General features: G+C 53.6%; 1 protein-coding gene and 1 long non-coding RNA gene across 4 annotated transcripts in view; one reads left to right on the top strand and one right to left on the bottom strand.

Moving 5' to 3' along the window:
- The window catches only part of NXN (nucleoredoxin), a 56,834-nt gene that overhangs the window by 18,736 nt on the left and 19,346 nt on the right, over window positions 1-18,752 (bottom strand). Inside the window, exon 1 of one of the 3 annotated variants that reach the window (XM_040532330.1) lies at window positions 15,088-15,471. The exons of 1 other annotated variant lie outside the window; for it this stretch is intronic. In XM_040532330.1, coding sequence (XP_040388264.1) covers window positions 15,088-15,456 — 369 coding nt within the window. In that variant the 5' untranslated portion in view covers window positions 15,457-15,471. Of the gene's footprint in view, window positions 1-8,816; window positions 8,880-15,087; window positions 15,472-18,752 lie in introns of those variants that run through there. One more of the 3 variants, XM_040532332.1, reaches the window with a different exon arrangement.
- On the top strand, window positions 9,029-13,307 carry LOC121057747. Its single transcript, XR_005813940.1, has 2 exons — window positions 9,029-12,114; window positions 12,709-13,307. It is a non-coding gene; the product is annotated as an uncharacterized LOC121057747 (long non-coding RNA).

Here is an 18,752-nt window from a genome sequence, read left to right as displayed (position 1 = left end):
AAACACGACTCTTCTGCAATTGGGGCTTCCCAGTTTTGTTCCCGGGAGCTGCTTAATAGGTTTGGCATCGGCCTGGGGGCTGCACGGCACAGCTCATCTGTAACGCACTGCCAGCCTCACCGCAGTCCTCCGCCGGCCACGAACAAAAGCCCTGCATGCGGTAACGGTCTCGTGCTGCACGTCCTGGGCTAGATTTTGCTGTTTCCTGGTCATTTTGGCTGAGCAGTGAACTATCAAACTCCTGAATAAATCTAAACCGTAGCACGGTGCCCGAGGGGAAGGAAATGAATCACTCCCTTCCCCTAGCATCAGGCAGTGCTCTGCAAAGCCCAGAGGCTCCCGAGATTTACACCACTGGCATGGGCCAGCAGGGAACAAAAACCAGCAATGGGAGAACTGCAGAGACCATTTCAAGTCCCACCAAACGCCACAGGTAGTGACACTGCACTGGCATCACCCGACACTGCATCAGGCCTGGAGAAACCCTCACCACGCGTGCTGCTGCTTACTTCAGCATCTTACATGGAAAATGGACCCACATCTCCCAAAGAGGCCACAATGCTGCAGATCGCTGTCTCTAGCTTCCAAACAGAGGCAATCCCATTTCTTAAGATATAGATGATTTTGGGAACAAGACACATGAGTGCATGAAAGGGATGCGGCGTTCAGGCAAAGCAACCTGACCTCTCTGCACACTCTCCAGAGATCTGGTGAAGGGGAAAAGTTGCACCCACATTGAGGTTTCGATGGCACTATATTAAATACTTTTTTTAACATCTCTTTATAAAAGATACCTGGGTGAGTTACAACAGTTAACCTACTTCCAATGCGGTGTACTCAAAATCCTCTTGGGTCTAAAGGAAAGTGTTAACACTGATCTAGGAAGACGCAATTGATCTCCAGCTACTAGGACCTGGAGAATGACTGGGTTTTGCGCTCTACCCACCAGCATTAGGTTTCTGACAGACACATTTCTTGGGACATATCAACTCATTCATAATGCTGATTCACAAACCAAATGGCCCTGGGCATAAAAAAGAACAAAAATCAGACTAAATGCAAAACAGCCCCCTTGCACTGAGTGTGGTCAAACCACAGAAGGTAAACCCCAGTTCTGTGAAGTTTAAAGGGTGGGGAAAAGCTCTTTATAAGGATCACAAGCACTTAAGAGGGTGCTGCAAACAAAGGGGAAATTACAGCTAGCAATTGGATAGTTCTCCTTAAATAGTTGCTTACATTTCACTTCATTTCGCCAAGCCCTTTGTATATGGAAAGCAGCTCCCCGTAGGGCACCGCGGCGTTTTGTAGCAGTTCAGCTTGGCTGAGGGAGCCGGCAAGGACTGCACATCACAGCCAAGCAGGCAAAATCAGCTCGCTGCCTCGAAGGAATGGGGCTGGGGCAGCCCAGAGCAGGGGATAAAAGGTTTTACCTTGCATCTGCACAAAAGCCGCAACTATCGCACGTCTCTCGACACCACCACGCAGCAATCCTGGGCCGCCCCAAACGTTTCAGAGCTTCGTCCATGCTGAGCAGTGCTAACTATCTGCAGCAATTTGAAACCACACCAATGTCCCGAACAGCTTCAAGTGGGGGATGAAAACCTGTAATAGCACCCTGCTCCCTGCCTCGATGTGGAGATCCAGGAGGTTGGAGCACTTCAGGTTGCTAAAAAGCACTGCGCTGATTCTCGGAGATCATCCCCTTGACGGAAGGCGCTCAGCTGCAGATACTGCCGGGGCCGTCATTTACACCATCACACGACACGGATGAACAAACGCGACAATTGCCTGCAAGACAACCTGAATTGGGTTGCCATTTTAAGGCTGGTTATAAAAGGCTTGAATTGCAAATTGGTGGTCTTGAAGCACTAACCACATTAATTTTGATGTCTGTATCAGAAAGCACACGAACGCGCTGTTTAAAGTCAGAGCAGTTTGACTCGATGATTCTCCTGTGCATTACGAAAGCTGATTGGAAATGAGAAACGCATGCGCCGAAGGACGAGCGCCAAGATTTACCACCAGTCCCGCGGCGAGGGCCCCTTCCTCCAGGCTCGGCTTTCCAAAGCACATCAGGCACTACTGAGGAGCGAACCCAATGGCTCCTGTTCCTGCAGGTCTGACCAGGAGGAACACAACCTTGGTAGGAACTGGGCTTCGTGACTTTCTCCTGTATTTACTAGTATTTATGGAATTCACACACCCGTTCATTATTCTCCCTCCAAGCACGCTTTAAGGAGGAGACTGCTCAGCGTTGTGTTGGAGGCGCCCGCTGCCACCTCTGCTTTTGCCCTTGAACCAGAATTTTAAACATTTTGTTAGTCCCAGAAATCTATTTGTTAATATCTTAATGGAATAACCATGCTACAAAAGATACTTGAGGTACGCTGGCAGCATTTAGATGCCTTACACAACAAAAACTCAGTGAGCTTCTTACAAGAGACCCTTTAGCAGGGCTTTTGGATAAAGCAGCCCTGGATATCTCCCCTCGAGGATTCCCACACCAAGCCACTCTTTTGTGGTCAAGCTGCAGCTTCCAATAAAGACACCCAACCTCCAGGTAAAGCCTCTGAACAAAAGGACCACCTCTCAGTAAGTTACTCTACCAGTTAGGTGTCCTCGGAGCACAAAGCTGAGGATTTTCACTCACGCAATCAGGAAAGAAGCCTGAGCTCCCTGCTCGGCCAGGTTTGCCTCTGTGGTGTCAGCCGGCCGTGGCGCTGTGCTGAAAGGTGACAAGGGCTGCAAGATGTTACGTACTACGAAAGCCAACCACAACATCAACTCCTCAGCACCAGCAAAGCTTGGGGTGCAAGGAGCAAGCGAGACGCGAAGCCAACGCTTGGGCGCACCCCCGTACAGTCACCATGCGGCGCTTGGCAAGGTCCTGCCCAACACTCGGCTAAGTCCTCAAGGGTGGCACACGGGAAGGGAGGAATCCGGCCACTCTCCAAGCACCACACAGGACACCAGCAATGCTCAAGAAGGCGAGCCCAAGAGAAAAAAGGCAGCGGTTGTGCAGGTACCTGAGCAAACGCACGCAGACGCACACCTCTCCGAGGACCGCATGTCGGGCTAGGCGTGGGATGTGGAACACAAATTACGACTCGCTCTGAAACCACAGGAAGATCGGATGATAGCTCGGGCAGCAGAGCTGAGTGCTGCCTCAGCAACTTTCCAAAGCTGTTTTTCCTGTCTTGAAGAGGATGACATAGAAATAACACACTCCACACTCAGAGGATTTGATCATCCATTTAAAGAGGGGATCTCTGCTCTGCTTCCCAACAGCTGTTGCAAATCTGCGGGATCAAGCCAAAGCTAACACAGATGTGGAAATAATCTACAGACTATTCAGCCCCAAATCAGCTGATGCTCTCTGAGTGCTCTTCAGTCCTGATCACGGTGCACGCCTGCTGAATTCGACACTCAACCCCAACCGCCTGCTGGAGAAGGAGTGGGGAAACGCAGCCCCTCTCAAGATGCCATGTAGGCTGATTGGCTTTACAGAAACCAATCTGGCTCCTGTGCAGGTGGTTAAGTCAAGAAGTCCAGTGGAAAAAACAGAGTCACCAGATTCCTCTGGTAACCTTATTCATAACGCAAAGCATCGCCATGCCGTGCTGGAGGAGCTGGAAACCACAGCCCTGGGTTTCTCTGCGACTCCATCCACAAGCAGCTGCAAAAGGCTTTAGAATAACCATTTATTATTTGAGGTCTGAGGGTCCTAACCATCTGGGACCTGAGAAGCGATGTTATCAGCTCCATTACGTCCTGTCACCTCCGGCAGGTGACGGGCAGCCCCAGACCACAGGCACTACAGCAGCACAAAGCATCCGCGCTGGTTGTGAGCAGCTCAATGCACCAGCGCCAACTCCTGCATCCCTGGAGGACTTGGGAATACCTCACCACGAGGCACATTTCAGTAATTTTTCCAAATAAAGGTGTCAAACTAGAGGCCACCCCACCAGCAAACCATTGTTTTCTGTGCACAGCAGAAGACCGGCTGGAATCCGGCCGGGGCAGACAAAATCCCCTCCTGCTCAGCGCGCTGCTGGGAAAGGGAACCCCTTCTCCTAACAGCTGCGGGTCGCTATTTCTGGGCGTGCTGATTGATTTATCAGCCCTGGTCGCATTAACTTACGAGCATAAATCCTGAGCTGTAGCGGTTAACGCTGGCAAAGATAAAACACAACTGTTCGCAGCGTGGCTGAAGGGAGCAGGATGCAGCAGTTGCTGTCACGGGAGGTTTGCTCGCCAGCGGCCGCTCCCCTAGGAGCTGAGTTTCTGCGCCGCTGCGGGAAGTGGGACTGCAACAGATGCCACCCCTCCATCCTCCCCTGCATGAGGGGCTGCCTCCATCCAGAAGCGAGGGATTCCAGAGGTACCTGCCCGTGCCAGCAGCAAGGGAAGCATTAATTCTGCACATTTTGCAGCCCTCCCACAGCTCTTATTTGTTGCAGATACCGTGACTGATCCTGTTTGGATTCCCCCCTCTCCTCCCTCAGTGCAGGGCACGGCAGCCCCGTCACAAGCACACGGAACAGGAGGCAAGGCTGACCAACACGCATCAGTCAAGGGGCACGAAGCTCCCGTGGCCAACAAAAATAACCAGCAAATCTGCTTCAGCAGGGGGGAACGGGGGAGGCCGCGAGCCGCTGGGACCCGCACCGCCCTGCTCTCACAGCCCCGCGCTGCAGGGACCCCTCTGTCCTCACTCGCTCCCCATGTTAAATCGCAGCTTTCACAGCGCTCCTGACAGGGCTTACAAGTGCCAGGGGCCACCCAGGCTCCGCGAAAAGCAGGCACAGGGCCGCAGAACAACAGGCTGCTCCCTCGCCCCATGGGTTTAAATCCAGTTAACGCCTGTCCTGGCGATTCAGGCTGAGCTGAGGAGAAGGCCTCCCCTCCAGGCCGCCCTCGCCTCCCGCAACAGGAACCCCTCGGCAGGAACGGGGCACGGCGAGGGAGCAAAACCCAGCCCAATACAGGGGGGAGTTTGGGGGCAGTTGGTGCCTGCAAGGTCTGACCTTGTGCAGGAGACCGAGCGAGCGGGCTTGATGTGAATTCCTGCCTGTTGTGCTGCTGCTTCTCTCTGAAAGGAAATTAAAATCTAATTACAAAACACAATGGTGAGAGAGATGCTGGCTCCGTTAATAAGCTGAGGAGGGAGGATTTGGAGTCGCAGTAAACACAATTGCTGTGAACAACCCGTCGCACGCACTTCCCCCCAGTGGCCACGTCCCGACTGCCTAAGCTGTACAAGAGAAAACCCAAAACGAAGCCCCAAAGGTCGCTTGTCACAGCTGCCTCCCTCCTTGCTGTGGGGCTGACCCAGGCCCACGGGCCCGTGCCCCTCACAGGCTCCAGAGAGCCCGGCACTGCCACGCTTTCGGCCGGGGCTTTTGTTCTGCCCCGCCGCACACAAGGACAAATGCTTTGGAGGCGAAGCAGAAGGAAACCCTCTCAGTAGGGTTTTCTGGCAAAGCCCCTGCCAGCGGAGGACTGCTCTTTATGTATTTCCAAGGAGCTTCGCAGCCAAAGTCCTCAAACGAGGGGACCGGGGCCAGCACAGTCCCCTGCTCCCAGGACGCCATTTCCCTCTCTTATCACCCGTCTCCCAGTCATGCTGCGCACCAGCTCCAGCACCACTGGTACCAGTAAGGGGAATAGGAACAGGGGTACACAGGCTCTGTCCCCACCACAGCCCTGTCGGCCTCATCCCACAACCAAGTGTTTTTCTTTCTCCATATTAAATCCCATTAGGATTTGCACCGCGACTCCACCCGGACCCTCTGTCACCCTGCTGTCCCCCACCAAGGTGACAGCACGTTTATTCTCCTGATGAAGTGCCCCAATTACTGCTCCCTGCGATTTAAAGGATTAAGCAGGCAAGGCGACCGCGAGCTGAGCATTTTATTTCGGGGCAGCAAAGCATATGGCTGCCAGGCCCTGGCGCGCACGCCAGACTCGGAGCACAAGCTGCCTTATTTCCTCCTGACACACATTCAGGCTGACAGACTGGATCTTCCGCAACCCACATCTGATATGAAAACATTTAATTTGAGCAGGACTTAAGGGCGGTTAACATGATCTATGGCGAGCAGAGCCCCGGGGCCTGGCGCAGGAGGCGGAGGTGGCGGGCCTGCCTCGCATGTGCTGGGCTGGCGGCTCCACTGCAGCCGAGGATCGGGGCAAAGCAGCGTCTGTCTCAGCACCCAGGTAACAGCACAGGCAGCAAATCACGTAGGGAGGATGCTACAGACAGGCTGGTCTGTCAGTGATACAGAATATGTCCTTTATAAAGCCCCTTTTTCCAGGTGATCCTCAGTTGTTCTGAACAGCCTGAAGACGATGCAGAATTTAGGGACAGAGTCACAGCCAGCACTAGGAAATAAACCTCCACGCATTCCTGAGAAATGCCCTTTTTTCTCCAAGCACATGACTTGGTTTACCTCTTAAAAGGCCATTTATACGTAAGCCTCTGAAGACACTTTATAAACAATCCCGCAGTTCCGCTTTGGGTTAAGTGATTTCCCCTTACCCACAGGACAACAGAGGCCTGGGGCTCACGCAGAAACCCACAGCAGAGATGGGTGCGGGACCCAGGAGGCCTGTCAGCACCTGTAACCCACCTTCTGTTACCTGTTTGTCACAAATAATTGTTCAGGGTCTTCGGGGAGGTCCCAGCGCAGTTTTCAAGCAGCTCACCTGATTCAAGTCCCCTCCACCAGCCCGAGCGGTGAGAGGATCCCTCAGCACCCAGGTGTGCAGTACGTAGGCACCGCACCACTTCAGGGGCTGCCTCCAGCAGGCAGATACACCCCGATGGGAAGCACCAGCATCATTTCTGGCATTTACCAACACCAGCTAATCAGCCACAAAATCAAAACCTGACTGAGGATGAAGACTGAGCCACCCATCACCCCCTCCCAAGCCGTGTGCCAGGACTGGAACCCAAAGGGTCTGCGTGTCGCTGCTTCGTGGGACACAGCTGCTGGTAAAGCCCTGCTCTGCCTGCACTCAGTCGTCCCCTTACCAGAGCTCTGGAGGTAAGACAGCAAGACAAACACATAAAAAGCAGTGAGGATGGAGGGAGTTCAAGTGTTTGTGGGAAAAATTCAAGACACATGTAGAAGTGTATCATACGTGGCCCCTATAAATTATGCCCGCAAATGACTACCACTGAGTAAGAAACAGCTATGTAAACACTAAGGTAATAAGAAAAAATAATAATTTCTCTCTCTCTATGGGGAAGGAATATTTTTCCATCTATTTAGAGGAAAGGCAAGAAGTGGGGTGGTAGTCTGGGACGTTGAATCGAAGTTCAGGGTCTCTCCTGGTCCCAAGTCTCATCTGTCATCCGAAGCGGGCTGGCTGCCAGAGTTACCTCACTGCTGCAGCGCGGATTTCCTATCGGCCACGTTTGCTTTCGCTGCTACCGTTCGCTTGAAGGTAGCCAGCATCCAGTGCTGATAGTAATCTCGAGGTCAAACGCCTCGCAATCCCAGATCACTAAGAAAGAAACTCGTTTGAAAAGCCCCATGTTTAGACAGAGTTCCCACCGAACACAAAAGCCTTTTAAATCTGCAGGGAAATGGGGATTTTTTTGTTTTGTTTTGTTTAATACACACAATGAGGTATTGGTGGTTTCTGTTTTGTTTTCAGTGGTTAATCCAAAAGGGAACCTTACACAATCAGATAAAAAACAACTAAAAACACCCTCGCTGAGAAGACAATAGGGTATTTGTTAGGACTGCAGTGAACCCAGGGGCAGCGAGGGCTTCAGGACGCCCCAGCCGCGGGGGCCTGGTGGGCAGTGAGCGCCCCAAGCACCACAACGTCCCGCGGACTGGCCTCCACCACCGCCCCAATCCCACGGCCTCTGCAGAACGAGGATGCTGCCAAAGCAAGATATGGAGTGTTTCGCTAGCATCTTCACCCATGCTAATATCTAGCCAAAGAGTGAGCTGAAAGTTATTTTAGACTTGTTTTCATTTAAATATACACATATATGGCTTTAAAAAAGTGTAACACTGAGGATGTCAGCAGTATACGTATGCCCTAAGCAAATGAAGTCACATTTCAAATATAATAAAAATTAGCGCATTCAGCCAACTCATGTAACATCTTCAGAAATCCAAAGGCAAGGAGACTCGAGCGGCGTGGAAGCTCACCGCAGCTTGGACAGACAGAACTGGCAATCGCTTGCATGAAGTTTTGGTGCCCACCTAGCTGTCACTTTGCTCAAATGTCTTAGTTTCTTCCTTTCCAATTCAAAAACCATGTAGAAACTTAGAAGCTCCTCAGACACCGTTAAGCTTAGTACAGACGAGCAGTCTGCAGTTATTTTAGCACCGAGCATCACTGGAGACCCTTGTAAAACCACCAAGGCATCTGCCCACTGCTGCTGACGCTGTGAGCACATCCAGGGGATGGGAAACCTGCTCATTCCTTGCACAAAACAAAGCACTTATGTAATTACAAACCCTCACGCTACTAAAAGCGATTACTTTCCTGCAGGTGGATGTAGGAGAGGGTGGATGGTTACAGCACGCCGGGCCGGCCCCCTCTGCAGCCACGTCCACCCCAGCCTCCCAGGGATGCCAGCACTGACTCCAAGGCTGGCAGCGCTCCCGGCGAGCAACCCAAGGAGCCTTTTCACGCAAAGGCTACGCAGCGGCAGAGCTAGGAAGGGACTTACCGCAGCCCTGCGCGTTCTCACAGCCCCAGCTGACCTGAGCAGCGCTGGGGTCTGCGTGCAGAACTGGCACCGAGCTCTCATGGCTCAATGGGGTTTTACGGCCCAAGAGACTCACTCTGTAACCACACTCTGATCTCAGTCTGCTCGAATTAAGCAGCCCCATGGGCTCCCAAACACCGCTGTGGGAGCGGTTCCCCCCCATGACAGCACCGGGATACCCGGGGGCTTCTCATCGCCTGAAGGCAGCGGCAGCTCAGGGCCCGCCACGCCACGTTGCCGTGCTCCCCTCTTCCTCCTGCGTCCCAAACCGAAACTCAGTCCTTCCTCAGCAAGGCTGCGGGCTGGAAATGGAAACCCAATGGGAGTGACGTCTAAATATGAAAATGCAACTGCGAGTCCAGCATTAGCAATTAATCGACTGCACATGTTAAAAACCAGACCTGAATAACCCTAAACACGGCTCCAAGGAAGCCAACACCAAAACAGCAGCAAAAGCCAGTATGGGAGATGAGAGAAACCCTCTCCTCATGTGGCTGCTCCCTTATGGACAGGCTCACTGCACTCTCTTCTAGCTCTTTACAGGATTAAGAGCGAGTGACAGGGAAACAACGCGGGACGAGGATGGAGCAGAGCTGGGCGCCTGGCTGAGCTGCCCACACGCACGGACCCAGGCCCCTCGGGCAGTGCCCAGCAGTGGGGTCCACAACCCCACATCCATTGTTGGTAGGTCAGGGTGGCCCCATCTTCATTTTAAGCCTTGAGCGACGTTTTGCAACTGCTGAAGCAATTAAAAAAAAAAAAAAAAAAAAGAGGGTGGTGATAAATCAGGAGAAGGGTCAAAAGCTCCAGCTACATCCTGACTCGACTCACAGAAGTCACTAGATATACGGTTTCTGAGAGCAGCGGGAGTCCATCAGTCAGCGTTCAGACACGATGTGACATCTGGGAGGCCACCACCGACCCCGCCGAGCAGCCTCCCTGTCCCCGGGCTGCTATTTCAAACGGAGACACGGCCCGGTGCGAAAGCAGCCGCAGCGACCCGCCATCAACGAGACGCCGCTTCCAGGAACCGATGACAACGCGAATCCCACGGGGGCAGTCAAAATGTCAGATAAGATGCAGAGTATTCATTACCTCCTCCGACAGCCAGAGCCAGCTGGAGGCTGGGAAGCAGAGGTTTCCCCGTGCAGAGCCTGCCCGTCGCCGCTCTGCCGTGGATCAGCTTTGAACCCGGAGGTGCTGCGGGCTGAACGGCAGAGCACAGCCTTGGCTTCTTGGAAATAAAGAGGATTCTGTGCACAAGAAAGAGCCGAGCATGTGTTCCTTTATAAACTGCCCAACGCTGCTGTGCACTGGCAGCAGCCTTCCTCAGATGTGGCTGACTTTCAGCTGTTACTATATTCAGAGCTTGTAAAATGCTTTGGGATGATAAAAATCACTGCAGAAATGGTTACTGAAACTGTTTCCAGGAAATCGATCTGTGGAGACAGCGAAAGAGAAAGTCTTGGATTTTCACAAAAGCTTCGACTAGACAAATACCGCAGCTCAGGAAGTTTGGTTTCCTTGTCTTTTCGGCAATAAACATGAGCTGCACCGGGGTTTTATTCCATTCGCAGTGAACAAAACGAGCTAAGTCACGGAGCTCTCCGCAAAGCTACAAAGGCTCAGCACGTCCACGGCACCGCCCCGGAGCTCGAGCAGACGCCGTCCCTCGCCACCGAGCTGCCCACCAGGCTGCAGACCCAACGGAGGGAGATGAGAGGGGCTGGAGGACAGTGCTGAGCGATTTGGGAGGAAATCCCCAGCTACAAATTCCCATTCATTTGTGGAACACGAGCGTGCCTTGTCCTGGCACAGCCTTGGCCACAAAGACAGGGCGAGCCACAGAGCCGGCCGGAGACGAGGTGAAGGAACTGCCTTGAGACAAACCGGGCGACGCAGGAATCTCGAATAGTTTGCACTTTTCAACACAGCCCAACCCTCAGATCGAGAGGGAGCCTGTTCCAACAGTGGCAGAAAACCCCTCGGGGTCACCTGGAGCTGGGGGCTTTCCGGCTCAAGCTGTGGATTTGTTTGGGTTCCTGCTTCGCCCCATTGGGTTTTGTGATTACTGATTGTCTGGATCGAGGTCCCAGGCTAACGAAATGCACGCTGCAGGAACAGTGCTTTTATACGTGGAAATAACGCAAGCCATCTTCAGAGCGTGTTGAGCTTCCTCCTCCTCCAAACTCAGTGCCAGGAAGCAGCGTGCTCGGAGTTGGACGAGCTACAGGAAACACAAGCAAGTCATCTGCTTGCGTCCCAGCGGCTTCCTCCAAGGATCTGCCGTCAAGTTTCGGGCTGGTCACCCCCTCTCCACCCCTCAGTCAGAGCTGATTAGATGCAGCCACAGAGTCAAACTCCAACATATTCATCTCATTTGGCAGCTCTGCAGTTAGACTATTAGCTCCAAGCTTTTTCCCTCTCCCTCCTTCTTGTTCAATTATCTGGCTTCATCTTTATTCCGTTTCCAGGAACACTTAGCAACAGGCTCTTGCAATCAGCCGCCAGCAGGCGAGGATCTGAGGAGCAGATTCGGCAGTTGCTGATGACCTTTTACTACACTCATGCAAATTTTAAAGAAAGTATGTGAACAATTTGCCTTTTAAGTATCCTCTGGTTCCATTCTCCACGAGTTAATTCTCCTTCTGTTTTAGAGGCATCGCAAACACCAGATCTTAGGATTTTACACTAATGAGAACAAAACCCGCGGCTTAATTTCCGTTTATTTGGTGGAATTTTGTTCCGTATCTCACGTGGGATCAGACATTGGGATCAGACCTCGAACAGGCGAAAATTCGTCGGCACCACCTACCCGACCACACCTCTGAACACCAAACCCTGGCTGCGACCCCAGGACTCCTCTCCGCAGCAGGACAAAGCACGGGTGCTTCTCTTGGCCTCTGGCTTTTACTGGCAGAAATCTGAAGCCTTCGCTCCAGGACACCCCAAGGGTACGTCTGGGGCCTGGCACAGCCTGCGGCGTCCCAAGGAAAATCCAGCAGCTGTGATCTCATGGGTTAGAGCTTCTCAGCCAAGGCAGAGACAAATGAGCAGGTCGGTGGTGACAGACATTCCCAGGGGACTCGCCGTGGAGATGCCAGGGGAGCTCCTGCCAAGTCCGGGGACTTAGGCAAGCGTTTCTGAGGACCTCTCCACGTCAGAAACAACGCACCAAACACCGCGAGGCTCCCAGAGGCTGGCAGCACCGACAGCCCTGTAGATGGGAAGCAGGTAAACAGCAAACCTGGCTCTGGCAGATCCCAACACGCAGCAGTCTTGGCAGCTGTGTCAACTCGTACCGGCAGCTGACCAGGCTGGGCGTTCAGCGGACGTAAATCCCAGGAGCTTTCCTGCATCTTCCCTGTTGCTCGGTGAGTTTCCCACGTATACAAACGAGTTTGCAGACACGCAGAAAGCACGCACGAGGACAGCCTGCTCAGCAGGCTGCACAAAGGGGCATCACTGCATTAAGTCCCTTCTCCTTGAAATGAATTCTTTCTATTCGTTTGGTGCAAGAATTCCTCTATTTCTGGCAACGACAAGGACCTGGAGGGACCAGGAGCGTATCGAGGAAGACAGCTTGCTTCCTGCTGCTTCCTGAATGGCGTTTAGAAATAGGGAAATCATCTGCAGTCATCCCCTCTGAAAAGAGGGGGAAAAAAGGCTGGCAGATTCCTGATACTTAAGATGATCTTAAAAAGTATAATCTACTTTTTTCCTTCTTTAAAAAGCTGAAAAATCTGAATAAGCATGTCGTTGATCTGCTTGCTGGGAACAGCATCTGGAACATCAGGCTCTGCCTGAGACTGCAGAAGCTGCACAAGAGTTCAAAGCAGCCAAGACTGCTCTTGAACCAGATGCTGCTCGCTCTCAGAGAAACGCCTGTGGATCTGTGTGAAAATGATTAAGCAAAACTGCTCCCTCTTTTTTTTTCAAATTTGTAACTCCAATCTGTTTTCTCTTAGGGGGCAGATGCTCATTACGCACACAGAGCACATCAAAGGGCAGGAAGCGCAGGACAGCCGCCCCGCCACCGCACCCCGGGGCACGCGTACCGCCGGACCTGGCTACGGCCGCCCGCTGCGCTCGCCCCGATCCTGCACAGAACAAGAGTCTGATAGCGGCCCTTGAAGGAGACAGAAATCCTCAGACCTGAAGGCTTGTGGTCTGGCAGCTGCTGCAGTGCCACATCTTCACCTCCGAGCTCCGGCGTGGCTGCAGAGGGAGCCCAGCAACGGGGTGAGCCCGAGGGGGACGCCTGCCCTCGACCGAACGCTGCCACGTGGGCCGAGTGTCCAAGCAGTGCTTCCAGAAAAAGGTGAGTTTCCGGTCCTGGGAATCGGCCGAGGGGCTCCCGGGCTTCAGATCGGGCTCCCACCCTCTCCAGTGCCACTGGGGACTCCGGAAGATGAAGTGCTCTGGGTGCATCCCCACGCGACCTGCCACACGCCCCAACAAAACGTCACCGCAGCAGCGGTGTCAGCAGCAGATTAAACGAGGTTGGGACCCCAGGCTGCCCGTCATCATAAAACACCACCCTGTAACCACCAAGGACTGTGAAATAGTGAGACATGTCAGGCTGCATTCAGGGAACAAGCTGATGCTGGGGCTTACTGGTTCTCACTGGTAAGCCAGCCTTGAGAGTCAGGCTGTCAGAAAGGCCTCTGCCTTGCCAAAGCTCCAAGTCTGCTTCCAGTTCTGATCTTCAGAAAATAAACACCACTGAGAGGTCCCTTTGAGCCCTGTTTCGCCACGTGGCTTCTCCGAGCCTCTGTCCTCTCTCAGTGACACTACAAAGGCAGGCAGCCAGGGGCTACTCCAGCAGCAGCAGTGACAGTAAAAACCGGTAATGTGTTTCTGTAGGGAAGTCTCTTGATGCTTCACGATTCAAGTCCTGCTGTTACAGCATCCCTGAGGAGCCCCACGCATCGGGTGCAAGCCGAGCGTCTCTCCAGGATGGGAAATGCGCTTCCTCTCATTAACTGAGCCCAGGCTTGCTAAGCAAAACATGAGAGACCCGCAACTTCCCCAGCCGGCACCGACAGCGAGCCAGCACCTTCCAATAAGGCCTCTTCAGAGGCTCATTAACGAAATAACAACATTAAGAGAGCATTGCGCAAAGAAATCGGTGCCAGGAATCTCTCAATCATCTGCAAGAGGCTGATCCAAGAGGCAGGACAGGGAGGACTTGCTTGCACAAGCCGGCAGGCAAGGAACAATTTATCCAGAGCCGGGCTGAGCACTGCTGACGGACGGCTGAGAGCCGGCCCTGCCCCAGCTCCTCTGCATTTCAGCACAACAGCTCGCTAAGTGCGATGCGAAGTGAATCCTGACTGCACGTGGGTACCAGTGAACTCCATCATCGGTTCTCCAGACAACGCCTTCCCCCTCACCTCAAACAGGGCCTTGTCCTCACAAACGGGACAAAATGCTGGGGCTCCGGCACAGCCGTTTCCCCGTACCCAAGGGTCTCGCATCTTCAGCTGCGTGTTTGCTCTTGGCGATCAGCTGAGCCCCTCTTTAAAACCAGAATTTGTTAAATGCCTACAAGTGCGACGATGCCACGGCACGTCCCCATACTACAGACGCACCACGTTGACCCGAGCGCTGGCTTTCATCCCACAGGTGCCAGCCTGAAAATCGCCTTTCCCAGCAGCGAAGCCCCTTCCTGTGCTGCCCACCTAAAGCACGCTGAATGGTATCCGAAGAGTCCTGAGAAACTTCTCCCCGGAGGTTCAAATCTGGGATGCAGATGAGACACATCCCAGTTCTGTGAAACCTTGCACAACGACGCGCAAGTGAAGAACCTGAAATCCTCGAGCCTGAACCCAAACACAGCATCGCTTCTTACCCAAAGCCTGCTCTGCCCCTTCTTTACCCTCACATTGCATGGGGTGATGCTCAGGTCTAAAACTGCTTTCTCAGATCTTAGCCAGCCTCTGCAAACAGCAGGCAGCTTCTGCAGGCTGATCAGGACGTGACCCGAGGGGCACCAAACTTTGTGCATTTAATCCCTCACCTGACTCAAAGCCTTGCCCTAAGAGGTGAGAGGTGAGCGCCTGATCAAAGGCCTCATCCCCAGAGCCTCTCATTTATCCCAGTTCAAAGAGCTCAGCGAACTCAAGGCAACAAGTCGCCGGCTCAGATATTTAAAGAGGAGCTCGGGGAAGGGCGCCTGCGAAGCAGGAAGCACAAAACTTGTTTGGGCCTGGAGCTACATTGCTGTTAAACAGCATCGCGCTCAGGCAGGGCTCTGCAGCGACCGTGCTCAGCCATTAAAACAAGCAATTGAGCAGAATTCGAGTTAAATGTGCAGCACAGGAAATGCCCGAGTGCACACGTACCTCCCGGTGAAGGCGATGCTTGGGATGCTTTCCTCCCCCCGCAGCGCATCCGCAGCCCAGCGGCACCGAAGGATGGCCAGGAAGGGGGGGGGGACTGATGCAGCAACGTGCAGGCGGAGCTGGCAAGCCACGAGGAGCCAGATCAAAGAGATGCTGAGTTGTAACTTCTTCAAAAACAGCTACCCAACAGCTGCGCAAACTTCTCTCTCCCTGGCAAATGCTGAAGAGGCACAAAAGATCTCTAGCTGTGCTGGTGGCACGGGTTTGCAGTAGCGACTGGTTGCGTTCTTCCACCCCAAGAGGCTGCGAGCCCGGCACAAAGCCTGGGGTGCGTCTGTTTCTGCTGCGGCTTTCTGCAGGACACAACATACAGCCTTAAAAAACGAGGCCTGGATGAGAGGAGTAAGGCTCACCTCATGTCAGTAAGCACCCGGACGGGCACAACGCCGTTGTCACGGTCCGGCTGCCCGAGCGGACCCCTTCCTTCCAGCGTAAGGACGAGCAGCGGTGTTAAGCAGCCCGAGGACAGGCAAGCCTCCGTCCTCCCGTGTCCCCTGCCCTGGGTGGGCGTTGGGGACGAGCCCCCAGCCCACTGACCACCTCTGTGCCCTGTGGCTGAGACCAAGGCTGCCAGGAGGCAACGCCACCTAAGACGCGAGGGAGGTGGGATGCAGCTGGGCTCCTCTTCAACTGCTTCTGCCAGGCAGCCCAGCGCCTCATCCATCTTAATCTCTGACCACTGAGAGATGAGAACAATTTATCCTCATTCCCTGCTCTTACTGAGAAGTTACAAGAAATAAAAGTAAAACTAAAACAAAGATCAATGTTATCCTCCTTCTCAGGCAATCCGTTAGTGACCTGGTCTTTCTCAGCATCCCTTTTATCTAGCAAGGTGTTTTGGCTAAAGCTTTGCAGAGAAAAGCCATGTGAGCAAGCCAGTTAAAAACCTGGTACTTTCATGTTTATACAGCCAACTAAGCAGCACAGCACAAAGACTTTTATTCCAAGTCTCTACTGACAAGCCAGCATTGATAAACTAACAAAAATCACCCAAGAGCTAAGAGGTACAGGGGAGGGGAAAAAAGCAGTTCCCTAGGTGTAAGGGCTCAGAAACCCAAGACTCAAGTGAACAACAAGGAAAAGCCTGTACAAAAACCACCCTGAGATTGGGGGGACAATTTGTTTGGACTAAAAGCGGAGAACGAACACCACTGAAGATGCAGACAAACCCATCGTCTCCGAGAACTCACCACGTCCAGAGGTGAACCCGACAGATTTCAAAGGTCTAGCTGCATCTCCTCTCCTAGATGCGCCCCCTTCTAGATAAAAAATAATCTGGAACAACCCCGTGAGCGCTAGCGAGCGGCTGGGGACGTGAGAGGAGCCGTGCTGCCCAGCTGCGGAGGTGTAACGCAAACCACAGGCACACAGCGATGAGTAAACACCGACAAAGGAACGCAGCGGAAACTTCCCAAAGTCCCCCATCGCGGCGGACTCGGTGCGCTGAGCCGTGTGCTGCATCCTGTTGGTTTACATACTGTAAATGCGAGAGCCAGGAAAAATCCATCTTCTTTGTCATAACAAACCCTAAGGTAAACAGAAAGGCAAGGCCAAGCGTATTATCCAATTAAACAGGCATGTGAAGGAGAACGAGTGCGCCGGCCATCCGGACACTCCTGATTTTTGCTGTTTCTCAGCGAGTGCAGACAAACAGACCACGGCACGAAGGGTGCGGGGGAAGTGGGGTGTGCTCCCCCCACGTGGCTGAACCCGCTTCTCCTGAGCAAAAAGCAAAGGAGCTCTGCGAGAGGCACCAGCGTTTCGCAGTCGCTGCAGCATCGCTCCCACCTGCCCTGCAGCAGGCAGCGAGCGGGCTCTGGCTCCCTGGCAGACGCGTGCCCCAGGGGCTGCGTTGGGCTCGGCAGTTTGTATAAACACCCAAACCCAGGAAATTCCCGGAGCAACCCGAATGGAGCCGGCTGGTTTGCAGAACTCAACTCCTACTCGGAAACAGTTTGCGAAGCCGGTGGCGCTGCTCTGCGCGTCGCGGTTTTGTGAGGCGGTGTCGGGGGGCCCAGCTGCCAGCTCACTGGCGGCACCGCTCGCCGGGACAAGAGGTCCCCCTGCACTGACCCGGCTGCAGGGACAAACGGACACGCAGGACAAAGCTCAGCCACTGCTGGCCCTGTCTGCTTGGTCTCCTCCAGCAGGGCTCTCTCCATGGGGCACCATTGCAGACTGGAAGCTTACGCTCTGTGCACAAATGCACGATGCTTCGGATTCCCGACTTCAACCAAGAGGTGGAGAAAAGCGTTCTGGGGTCACCTCTTGCTCCCCGACAGGCACCGGGAGCCAGCAGCTCCACTCGATGCTCCCAGACCCCCTGGCACGCTGGGTCCCAGCCCACACCTCCGCCCCAGCAGAGCCCCAGGTACACGAGATCCGAATTTACAAAGAAATGACGGGGAAAGACTTAGAAACTTCTACCGAAAGGTGCTTCTAAGCACAGCACAAAACCTCTTCCAAGCCTGGACATGCTTACAAAAAGAGCAAGGGACTTAAACCCAGCCCATTAGTGAAAAAAATAGGTACACGTCCCAAACTCCGTTCTGAACTGCGCTCCACATCTCACACCTCCCAGGGAGTCAGCAGGTGGTGGATTGCTGGAGTCTGAACAATGCTATTGCAGGTCTGCGGGCTGAAATCGCCAAAGCATCCCCCTTCCCCCTCTGCAGGTCTAAGGAGGGCCACGGAGAAGATTTAGCACGCGCAGCGAAGGCAGCGGGTTGTTGCGGTTACCTTTCATTCAATTCAAAAGAATACTGCAGCGCGTCCCCAAAGGGAGGCCATAAATAGCGAAGGATTCTGCTTTAATCCCCTATCTATTCCTACCTGGATAATATGGCATTTTGACAAGCACTGCCAAAACGCAAATTTATGGCAAAGCTGAGATTTTTGCATGGCCAGCACATGCTCCGCGAACTCTGGATTCCAAGAAATAAACACAAGCCTCTTGCAGGAGACGTACGGCTTTTCGGATTCGGAAGCCTCACGCAGCTACGGAACTGCTTTCGCGAATTCTGCCTCCCTCCTTCCATCCCAGGTGGAAGCACGTTTTCACCACCATCTTCCTCCACACCTGCCGTCGACGACCGACTCTGACACCACCACGTGCTTTTCTGCTCGCTTTTCCTTTCCTCGCTAACACTTTGAAGCCCCACTTCGGGCACCCTGCAAATCCAGCGTGGTTCAGACCGGCGAGCACCCAGAACACGGCCACGTCACACCTGGAGTGCCCCCTGGAAGGAAAACGAGCGGGTCACCATCATCCAGCCTCCCACCTGGCTCTTTGCTTTCGTTCACTGTTCCAGGCGAGGGGTTTCCCCACGCCTCACAGCCCCCCAGGCTTCGGGAGCATCACCCGTTATCAGACCAGCTCCCGACTTCGTTGCTGACAGCAAAGAATGTGCTGACCACAGGAAAAAGGGCTGCAAACCCACAGCTGACAAGCACGACAGTCGTCACCGCCATGCTGCAGACACCCAGGAGTTGTGTGTTCTTAAAAGCCCCTTGATGTACTTCAAAAAATCCCCAAAGCAGCAGCTTTTCAAACAACGCAGTGCTGCTGGGACCGGTTTTCGTAATGGAAATGCTGAGAAGCACCC

This window comes from Cygnus olor, chromosome 20, assembly GCF_009769625.2.
Source record: "Cygnus olor isolate bCygOlo1 chromosome 20, bCygOlo1.pri.v2, whole genome shotgun sequence".
Classification (NCBI taxonomy): Eukaryota; Metazoa; Chordata; class Aves; order Anseriformes; family Anatidae; genus Cygnus; species Cygnus olor.
Note: the sequence above shows the minus strand (reverse complement) of the source record. Positions and strands in the feature narration are given on the sequence as shown.